We start from the raw sequence: 12,034 nt of genomic DNA on the forward strand, positions 1-12,034 counted from the left end.
GTTGCTATATCAACTCCACAATATCCAACAACGATCTTTTTAACTATATTTTAACATATTTAGTTGTACCTTTAACAGAGTATATATTCATTTTATATTTGTTCATTATTATGATACACATGCATGGACTTAGTATCTTAAATTTAGCTTTATCTTTTGTATCTCTTCAAATCTATCTTAAATATGTACTTTCCATGGTAAACCAATGTTGCATTCACATGCACATGGATGGAGTATGTTTAGGGTTTAATTAATTAAATGAAGTGCCAAAACTTTGCATGGTCACGCATACAAAGTATATATATTTGACCACGTTTTATTAATTGAAAGTTAATAAGGAACAAAAGACCGTTTTATTTCAAGGTCCAAGATTATATGTATAGTAACAGATGGAGAAGTATATATATATATATATATATTGCTTATGGTATACATAAGTTATAATAAGTACTGCTACTACAATAATACATCAAAGGATATACTTATAGCTATCTCACATTCTCTCACACATTGTTCAACTAACCTTGAAGGCAGTGCCAACTTATTTAGAAGTAGTTCACATTGGTATATTTTACACAACAATACGCATAAGTCCTAGTGAAAACACTCATTTTTATATCGTCAGTCGTGTTTTTTTTTTCTTTTATATATTCGTAGGTGAAAGTTAAGATACGAATATACAAAAGAAAATAGTTAAAACAACTGTCAATATAAAATAAAAAGAGTATATTTTCATCAATATTTAGTTGGAGTAAAAATTTATGTATAGTTATTTTTATGTAAAATTGATAATTAAAATTTGTTAGATAATAAATTTGTTAAATGTATTAAATTATCTAACAATTTTCGATTAACAATTTCACTTAACAATAACTTTACTTAAATTTTCACCTTATTTGCGACATCTCACATATAATATTAACCAACCCTTGGAATAGCCACAACCTTTAGAGGGGTTTTCATTTCACAAGAAAGCTTGAGCACTTCGGTTAGGTCAACAGGGTTAGCCATGTCTTGCAGCCATTCAAACCGGTGAACCAACTTAGCCACCCAAAGGGTCACAGTGGCAAGGCCAAGGTTCTTGCCGGGGCAAACCCTACGCCCGGCACCGAACGGTGCAAGCCTAAGGTCAACGCCCCTTATGTCAAAGTCAATGCCTCCTTGAGCCTTCAAAAACCTCTCAGGTTTAAACTCCAATGGATCCTCCCACACGTTGGGGTCGTGAGTTATGGCCCACATGTTCACCATTGTTGTGGTGTTCAATGGGACCACCATGCCGTTGCTGAGCTGGACATCTGATGTGGACAAGCGGGCCCATGAAAGGAGTGGACCAATTGGGTGCAATCGCAAAGTCTCTTTCACAATGGCCTCAAGATATGTTAGTTTTGCCACGTCAGCATCTGTAATGTTGTTCTTGTCCCCAAGAGAATTGTGAAGCTCATTGCGAAGCCTAGTCTGAATTTCTTGGTTGAAAACAAGTTCCGCCATTACCCACTCGGTTACAAGTGCTGTTGTGTCTGTGCCACGGAATATCATCTCCTGCAGATAATTAAACAAATTATATGCTCCAAGATTCAATACTATATATGTTACTGAGTTTTTGATAATGTCATGCTGGGAGTAATGACAAATAATAATGCTAAGGAGGAAATCTTTTCATCCAACATTAATTAATTTTTTAAAAATCATTTTATTTATTTTAAATTTTAAATTTTAAATAATTTTAAATTTTAAATTTTCTTAAAATAACTTTTTAATTAAAAAAATAATTAATATTCACTGTCTAAAAATTACTTTCCTATACTTTTTCCAATATAAAATATGGCTAGTTAATTAATTTACAAGATAACTTAAGTAAACTAATCTTTTGTAGAAAACATCAGACACTTTTTGTTTTTCCGTGCTGTGTGAGAGTATGTTGTATCCATCACAAAAACCTATGACAATCATAAGACACCCACGAAATTTAGCCATGTGTCAAAATTCAATATTTTCACGACAAAAAAAACTCTATTTATGTCTTAATTAAAATCACCCTTCCACACAACTACACTAACTTTTTAAATCTATCTCCGTCAAACAAAACTCGCGTATCACTAACTAGGGGAGGGGATCTAAGGATGCTTAATGTTTTGATTAAACTAAAATACGGTGATAATCATTTTCCTAAGATACACGTGTTAATAAGATGCATGTGCATGCATAGTCAACCACCTTTAATTCCTACGTCATTATAATAAGGTAAAAGATTTTACATGAAATTGATACTTAAGAGTCGTTAGATGAAAATTTAGTCAAATCAGTCAAATTATTTAACGGCTCTTAGATATCAACTTCACGTGAAGTCGACTGTACCTGAGTTTTCACCTTGTAATAATTAAGATATGAAAAAATATAGGTAAACAATGAAAATATTAAATAATGTGAACAATAGATATATTAGATGTTCATTTCATTAAGTGTACGGATGGTTATTTTAACATTAAAATTTAGATGGATAATTTAGAGATGTAGTATATTTTTATTTGATCGGTGGTTGTTCATGTTGTTCAAAATAGTCATTGTTTACCTAATACTCCCCTTAAGATATATATAGTGCAAATTAAAGAACACAAACCCATAAAACCGCAATCATATCGTCATCTTGGAGCTTTTCATCCCCTTCCAACGAGAGCAGCACATCCACGAAGTCTGATCCATCAGAAATAATCTTCTTGTCCTGACCCAATCGATGTTCATCCAAAACCCTCTTCACAAACCTCTTTACGCGAGGAGTAAGAGCGGAACACCGTTCCTTGATGTGAAAAGGGTCGTAGAAGAACCTCATCCATGGAACATAATCACACAAGTTGAAAGCTCCTAAGAGCTCAAACCCTTCCCTCACCATCTCACGAAGCTCCTCAACTTGGTGATCGCTATTCTGGTTTTGTTCTTCCATGTTGTATCTTTTTCCAAAGACGGTTCCCATAATGTTGTTAAGAGCCGCATCTTGGAGGTGTTTTCTTAGGAAAACAACCCCATTTTGTGATTGTTCTTGAGCCACAGCTTGCAACATGGCGGCGCAATCATGCCTGCGACCAGCCTCATGGGCCGCGATGCGCCTAGGAGAAAAGAGATGAATGGATGCAATCTTTCGAAGTAAACGCCAGTATGAGCCGTTGGGTGCAAACCCAATGGCGCGACTGAACATGAGGCTCTTTGCGGAATCTTTAATGGGACGATCCGCAAAATGGGGCGAATTCAAGATTTCGCGTGCCATGTTAGGATTTGAGGTGATAACTGCAGGTGTGGAGCCTAAGCTGAAGGCCATGAGTTGTGTAGCGGAGAGGGTGGAAGCAATGGAAGCTAGGGTTCGGTGTGGAAGGCCATGGTTCAAGCTGAATAAGATACCAAAGATTGGGAACCCTTTGGGCCCTGGAATTGGGACAGGGCCCATTTGGTTCCGGCCGTTTCGCCAAGCTACTCCTCCCATTGGGAATGCCCATACTAAAATTCCAATGGAGAGAAGTGCAATTGAGGCTACAAAGATTAGATTGTTAAGCATGTTATTTTGTGTTCCTAGTATGGCTGGGAGTGTAAGCACCCACCAATTTGTGTCTAAGGTGGTTGAAGATATCCCCATTGTGTAATTGACAATGAAATCGAGAAAAGGAGGAAATTGGTGTTGGGGTGAAGAGGAGGGGCATGAGGATCTCGGTATAAATAGTTGTGCATGTGCATGTATTTAGTAGAAGTTTAGTTGGTAGTGTAGGTTTGAAGATATTTTTTTGTGATTTTTGAATTGGCAAAAGGAGTTTGCTTGTAATGGAAGTTAGAGGTACGTGGCAATTTGCTGAGGGTATAAATGCGGCCAAAACCGTATACTTGTTCCTTTGTTTATTATTTTGCTACATTTACTCCTTCAATTAGTGTTGAAGTGGCCAAATACTTCGCCACATGTGGCCTTTCTCATTGAAGAGTCATGCTATTTGCACCCTTGATTTTGGTGTATATGTGTAACGGTGACATATGTCGCCTTATTCAAAAGAAGAAAGTAAAATGTTACTACGTTAGTACAACTATATTAGAGCGCAGCCATCCACTATTTAGCAACAAATCTTAAATAAAATTTAGATTTGCAGTCAATTAATTCTTAATTTGTTAAACTAAAATTACATGGATATCAAGGGTTATATGTTAGATATAAGGTTATGAGTATCGGAACCGTTCTAATAATTAGTTTATAAACTGCGACAATTTGTTAAAAAACTTGTTAACCAAATCGTGGCAGTTTTAAACCGTCACAAATAATTTAATCTTATTTTACGATAGTTATGCCAGCGATTTATTAGAATTGCCACAAAATTAATTCTTCACACCCTAAATTGTAACGGTTATCGAACCGCTAGTATGTTGTTAAAAATCGTCACAAATTTCCAAAAAAAAAATGCCGTTATTTTCTGTGTGTCTTGCAGTGAAAAAAATCCTGAAATTAATAAATCATCAATAAAAATTCAAAAACAGCACTAGCAGTATAGCAAAGTCATTTTTTAATCAATAAATTCAACAAAAACACAAAACTCCTGTAATCTTATCAATGATTTCACTTTAGAAATCAAAATAAAAAAATAAAAAGAAAAACATATTGTTCTGAATACTGCCATTAACCTTCGACATAAATTGAGCGTGATGGAGAGTAAGACAACGGCGAGACGACGATAAGCACCACAAAGGCGGTTAGATGACGGCGAGCAGCACAAACAGAAAAACCGTGGAAGGATGGAGGATGAATGCCGAGCCGAGACAGAACAGAGCGAACAACGAGTTGGGGATAGGATGAACAAGGAAGCTGCGGGCAGAACCGTGGAAGAAGCTAGGGTCACTTTTGCTTTTCTTTCTCAATTGGACAAAGGAGGGAGTTGGGGGGAGGTGGGCAACGTGTTCTATATTTTTATTTTTATTTTTTTTAATTTAACAAAACGATGTTGTTTAGGAAGAATCGACTAATTTCTAATTCAGTCTAGTTAATCGATTCTTAACCGACTCAGCAATTTTCTATTAGTTTTATCACATAAACGGTTTTAAATATAAAACTGAATTATTAACATTGTAAATTCTTAGTTAGACCAGTTCAACTGGTCAGTTCGATCTGATTTTTCAGAACTTAATCTTTTAGATTAAATGATTTTGTTGTTAGAAAATTTTATTTTCTTTACCTATTTTATACCTTTCAGTTTATTCAGTGGCATGATGTGGAACACCTAGAAAACACTTCTCTCATAAGAGTTACCAAAGTCCTCATAGCAAAGACATGGAATGTTCAGAATAAGTGTGCAGACTTTTTTGCCAAGAAGACTCAATCTCTGCCCGCTAGTCTTTCGTGTTTCTTTTCCCTACCCTAATGGCAGTAGGGCAGAAATTATGGCTGGAGCTAAGTTTCCTCCTGTAGTGCCTATGTAGTCTTTTGCTTTGTCTGAAATATCCAGCCTCGTCCCGAATAAAAAAAATATAATTATATTAATTATTTTTAATTTGACTTATATATAGTAATTTCATTACTAAGCTACTTTAACTAATAAAATAAATATGTTAAGATTATTTACCAATTTAAATCTTGACGCAAATAAAATTAATATTATACTATTTTATTTGTGTTTTATAAAAACTTATAAATAGGTATAAATAAAATAAAATTTTAAGATTTTAGTCTCAAATATACCAAAAGCATCTTACAATTTTTATCTATTAGAGAGTTGCTATTTAATTCTACCACTAAAAATTCGATAGATTTTAACTAAGAAAAATTATATAAAAAAAAAAAAGGTCATGTATTAGAATCAGGAATAACAAACCAATATAATAATCAATAACTACATCAAAATCATTTAATTGTATTCATGGACCTAATTAAATATGCTTTCACTTTAAAATATATCTTTTTGATAATTTAACATAAATTAAATAATGGTCTTAGGTTATGGGTCATAGTCTGTATGTGTTCAATGTAGAATACTAATCCTTGACTCATGGTTTGTGTTCAAAAGAGAGCTATACAACAAGTAAAAATAAAATAGAAGAGTAAGCCAACACCAATAATACAAACTTCCATAATATATAAACTTAGCACGATATAAAAGCATATTTAAACTAAAGGCTACTTTTGATAGGTTGCGTGAGATTTAATCAAATTCACCTTCATTTAAAATAATAATCTTTAAGCTAGTAATAGAAATAAGTCAGAAACGATTGAGAATCAATTTTTTTAGTTATTAATAATCAGTGTACAGCCAATGAATTATAGTTAAAATGACATAATCTTCCTATACTCACTTAAAAAATTGCAGGTTCAAATCTTTCTATTTTTGGTTAAAAAAATAATCGGTTCACATTTTTAACAGAATTAAAAAGTAATAATATCCCTTAGCTATTTAATTTAAGAGAATTGTTATAGAGCCAACAATAAATAAATTTATTAGCTAATAATATTTAAAAATATTTGTTAAAAATATGATGTTAGGTTAATGAATTAAAAGTAAAATTTAACTAATTTGTATTTTAAAGGTACATTTTAAAAATATAATAATAAAAACTTTTTAATACTTTTAATATATTCAATGTATTGAAAACGAAAAAAAAAATTGTAATAATTTTTATAAAATATTTTTTTTATAATATGCTTAACTTATATTTTTAGGGCATAAGTTTACAAAACTTTTAAAATATTAGATTGTTGGTTAAAAGTGTTAACGAGTTAAACTCTAAAGTGGTCCTTGAGATTCACGGTTTGCACAAATTTAGTCTCTGACTTACCAATTGCACCATTTATGTCCCCAATTTTGTAAAAATTGCACCAAAGTCATCACTAGCCACATCTCCGGGCAAATTAATGAACGCCGGCAGTGACCTGGCACTGAAAAGCCACGCCCGCCCAACCTTCTTTCTTTCTTCTCTGAAACCCAGCCTAGCTCGCAGACCTCCACACCAACCTTTCATCCGTCCGTCCGTCCCTACTGCCGGTGACCACCGTCGCTAACCCTCCCTCCTCCCTTCTTCCTTTTCTTTCTTCCCTATTTCTCCATTTCTTTCCTCTTGTACGCAACACCCCTGTTCGTGGCGCCACCTCTGTCTGCACCTTCCAGTTCCGGTGAAAACCACTAGCGGTGGCAAAACTCTGTGCCGCTATGACACTACCTCCGCTCCTTACGCTATCTTCTTTTTTCACTCCTCAACGCAGGTTCCATTCCATCCTCTGTGTCTGTTTCTTTTTTTTTTCTAATTATTTTTTTATTTCAGTGTCTTTTGATTCTACTTTTACTGATCTTGTTAGACTTAGGATAGTTGATTATTTCTGTTTCTGGACTGAATGTGTATTGGCTGGTTGAAATTTTTGGGTTGATTGATGCTTACATTAAACTGAAATTGCTATTTATGAATCCTGCATACAACCTGTTCGATAAATTGCCTGAAAGTTAAATCTTATGTTTGATCATCATCATAGGCTTCAAATTTTGTTTTCATTAGGCATTGTAATTCATATTGTGCAGTTTTCTATAAGTTTTTATGATGATTGAGATTGAATTTTGGTTATGCACTTAGTAAATGTTCTTGCTTAACACCAAATTGAACTGAAATTTTAGAATTCATTCCTTATTTGGTGTTATATGTTAAGTGCATACAGAGTTAGCAAGTGAATTGATGATATTGCGTATCCATGTAGTTGTTGAACATAAATGATCATATACACAATCACACGAAGGTGACGATGCCATGCTAGAAATTGGGATTAAAACTAGGTATAGAGACCACATTGGGTCAAACAGTTTCAATTGCCACCTCAGCTTGCCGTTATCTACGCCAGCGTGGCTTCTCAGTGTCAGGTCACTGCCGGCGTTCATTAATTTGCCCGGAGATGTGGCTAGGGACGACCTTGGTGTAATTTTTACAAAGTCGGGGACATAAATGGTGCAATTGGTAAGTCAGGGACTAAATTGGTGCAAACCGTGAATCTCAGGGACCACTTTGGGGTTTAACTCTGATGTTAACTAATATAAATTAAAATTATTAGTTCTAAAATTTTTTTAATTTTAATTATGTAAAACGTTTTACACTATTAACGTACTGAAACTAAACTTATATACTAATATAGTAATATTAAATTAAGAAAAATTTTAGAACTAAAATTTTAGAACTAATAATTTTAATTTAGAAGAGTGCTAGGAAATAATAATTTTTATGATTTATAACCATTAATAATATTTTTAATAGTGTAAGATTTTATCCAATAGTATGAGATTTAATAAAGTTATTGCCCTAGAGTTTTCCTAGTGTAAAACTTGTTAAATTAAATTCTTACTATGTGACTGGTTACTATAGGATAATTGAAAGAAACCTCACAAATTTCAATATCCGGTTGTGCGCACATTAAAGTCGGATCCCGGAGCTCCGAATTCAGTTACGAGGCGCGCGCGTGTGTTAGGGCGGGAAGCCAGGCTGCACCGTGCAGTGCACAATCACATATGCTTGATGCGTTTTCCCACCACACCCACTTCGATGCCGCACGTGCCCACGCGCCATTCAAGACTGCACAACTGCATCAGTACCTTACGCACCAAGTAACTTGTTTTCACACCGTACCTAGCTCTATCAAATATCAATCTTCAACATAGGACCATGTGTCTTTCTTCAAAATCAAGCAGTTTGCTATATATTATATAACACGGCTTATTATATGACAATATGAAATCAAGGTATTCAATAATTAAAGAACTTTAATTTTGGTTTATATTATTACGATCAAAACTTCAAATTAGACGTTATCCATATATATATATAAGTCTATTGGTTGGTCAATGAATTGCAGAGATTTTGAGTACTTATTTTATCTATAAAGACTACTCCATTATTAGATTTACATATGTTTAATGTTAAAATAAAATGGCCCTACTACAAGAATTTATTCAATACGTTTATCGTATATCTTTTCCATGCAATAATGTAGACTAACTTGATCTTTATTTGACGATTATATATTATTATTAATGGGACCATTGGTTGTTCAATGCATCTATGGTTGCAAGCAGATGGAGCTATAGATATGTAAGGAGTGTTTATGCTTCGCTAAAACACGTCTTTTGCCACGCTTTTAAAGCGTGGCGAAAAGCTGAAAAAAGCGTGGCGATAGCTTTTCGCCACGCTTTTTGAAATACCGCCACGCTTTTGAAAGGGTGACCTATCAAAGGGTGGCGGTTGCTCTATCGCCACGCTTTTTGCAGCCTATTGCCACGCTTTTTGTTTGTCACGCTTTTTTACAAATTGCCACTTGGAAAAGCGTGGCTGTAGGTGGGAAATATGGCCACGCTTTTAAAACGTGGCGATAGGTGGAGATACGGCCACGCTTTAAAAGCGTGGCGATAGGTGGAGATACGGCCACGCTTTTAAAGCGTGGCGATAGGTAGAGATACGACCACGCTCCATAGCAAAATATACAGCCACGCTTTAAAAGCGTGGCGAAAGCCTTGTTAAATTAAAAAAAAAAATTTCTTTTCATTACTTGATCTTCATTGCTACACAATATAAATTTTCAATCCTTTTTTATTACCAAACCTACAAATATCGTATGCAATTTTTATTACAAGACAAATCAAACAATAATTAGTGAGATATATAATTTACTATAATTGTTTTATACATTAAAAAACTATTACTCAAATACAAAATAAATCTCGAGTTCAAATTCCAAAACTAAAAACCAAAGAAAAATATAGAAACAATACAAGTTAGAACTGCTCATAATATATCAAATTACACTAATAGAGATGATCATCAACCTAAATACTTAGTAAAAGATCAAAATCAACCTAAAACTGCTCCACTTTATGCATTAAGCGTTCAAGTTATCCATTCCAATACTAGCCTGCAGCAAAATATCAAGAACAAATTGAGCCATCAAAAACGATATATATAAAAATATTATAAAAAATAATCTAATTTATGCATGTATTAACAATTCCAAATTAAACCAGGTTCACATTCCACTATAAAATACTGTTAGATTGAACCACATATAGCCAGAAATTGAATTGAATGCTCACTGATTGGTAAATGCAAATCTAAAAGTACAATAACACGAAACTAAACTATGCTCAAAATACCAAACTAAATTATTGAACAACTATAAAGCAGATGCATTATTAGCTCTTTTTTCAAGCGACAAAATTATTTATTTGCAAAACCAATAAAGCAATAAGGTTGATGCAGAATGCTTAAGGTATACCGGTGAGGGAAAAAATCTGCATCATGTTGAAGAATCCAAGAAAGCAGTGAGATCAACCATGTCTTCAAGTTTGAACTTTATGCCAGTCTCCTCTTCAACCTGTCAGAGGCACAACTAAGCCATGAAGAGAATTGGAGAGAGAGAGAGAGAGAGAGAGAGAGAGAGAGAGAGAGAAGCCTCACGAAAAATTTGAGAAACCCAATGCACTTTCCAAACATGTCTACACCCTGTTTACACCAAAAAGAGTCCAACTAGTTTCGTTGATTTTGATTTGAGAACATGAATAAGACTAGAAGACTAACAGGTTAGTAAGTTACTTAAATTACCACTTAACAAGGCCTAATTATCAGAAATCATATCCACTTTTTAAACACTGATGATGCAATTACCTGAATTAGAACTTGTCTCAGAGCCAAGGTGCCATCAGCTAGAATCCCAATCTCACTTTGCAAGTTATGCAACCATTGAATCAGAATACCAATACTTCCCTAATATAAAGATAAAAAAAAAAGTGCAATTTCAATTACAAGAAGTTACAAAAAGAAAGAAAAAGAATAACTTTGTATAGATCAATATCAGCCAATACAATAAAAAACCATGAACATAAGTCTGAGCAAGGGGCATAGATTTTCCCAGTCAATTGGCTTGGGTTAAAAATAAAACTATTTTCATCAGTAACTTCATTGTTTTGGTCAGACAAATCTAGGCCTGAAAGATCTCGAGATAGCACCCTTTCAAGATCTTCATACTCACCTTGTGATGGCGATACTTCAGTTCTATCAACACTTGTAGGAAGGATATTAGAATTAGTAAAGAAGACTTAGATTACCAGCTCAACTTGTTTGGAGGCCCCAAAATCTGCAAGTTTAATGCAACCTTTATTATCTACAAGAATATTGGCCCCCTGAAATTGATTACAATTGAAAATTAGTAACTCAAAAAAGGAGATCTGACATGCTAATCAATGATACTACAAGAAAAATCACATTATTATTATTATCAAACTTTGGTGTCAGGATTCAGAACGTTCAAGACACAATTCAAAATAAGAAAGAATCATCAACAGAAGCAATTGTTTATTAAACAGTAGCAGTAAATAGCATGTTTTCGAGGTTCAAGCAAGCAGCAAACAGAATTCATATGACTTAACCAGTTCCACAAACTGAAATCATTGCAGTTCATATAATATGGACCAAGCAACAAGCAAAGCAGCACTCAGCAACAACAAACCAAGAAAAATTAATGAAACAGTAACACTTTCACAGCATCTATTTTGGACAATGAAAAAAAAAATACAATACAGCAATCACAAGTCCAGAATTCAACACCAAAACAGCATAATAAACAAGTTCATCCAGGGCAACATTCAGAGGAAAGACAAATTCATTCCGAACAGCAGCAGTAAACAAAATAAAACCTACATCCACTAACCAGTCCAGATTCTCTAACCACCTAATTCAACTAAACTAAATTAGTTGAACTAAACAAGCTAAACAGAATGAGCTAAACCAGATTAAATGAGATGAAAAGGGAACCTGGGAAGCAGGGAATTGGAACAGGGGAAAGGAAGGGAAAGATTGATGATGATGAGTGAATGGCCGGAGCAACACGGTGGCGGCCTAGTGGTAAAGATTAAAATATTAAAATACAAATCAGAAGATTAAAATGCAAATCAGAAGACATCAAACAAAAATATCTCAGAGTTCACGTCAGTAATAGTTAGTCTTCCAAACTGACGACATTTCTTGGATTCAATATTTACAAATTGCCTAAAGACTCAAA

The 12,034-nt window shown here is 34.0% G+C and overlaps 1 protein-coding gene across 1 annotated transcript; it reads right to left on the minus strand.

The window, feature by feature from the left end:
• Positions 1-918: 918 nt before the first annotated feature.
• LOC112777439 (cytochrome P450 78A7-like) lies at positions 919-3,653 on the minus strand. The gene is made up of 2 exons (XM_025821813.2): positions 2,618-3,653; positions 919-1,539 (listed from the first exon to the last, which is right to left on the minus strand). Exons 1-2 carry the CDS (start codon positions 3,620-3,622, stop codon positions 919-921), a joined length of 1,626 nt encoding a protein of 541 aa, XP_025677598.1. The 5' UTR covers positions 3,623-3,653.
• Between the last annotated feature and the right edge of the window lie 8,381 nt (positions 3,654-12,034).

This window comes from Arachis hypogaea, chromosome 19 (genome assembly GCF_003086295.3).
Source record: "Arachis hypogaea cultivar Tifrunner chromosome 19, arahy.Tifrunner.gnm2.J5K5, whole genome shotgun sequence".
Classification (NCBI taxonomy): Eukaryota; Viridiplantae; Streptophyta; class Magnoliopsida; order Fabales; family Fabaceae; genus Arachis; species Arachis hypogaea.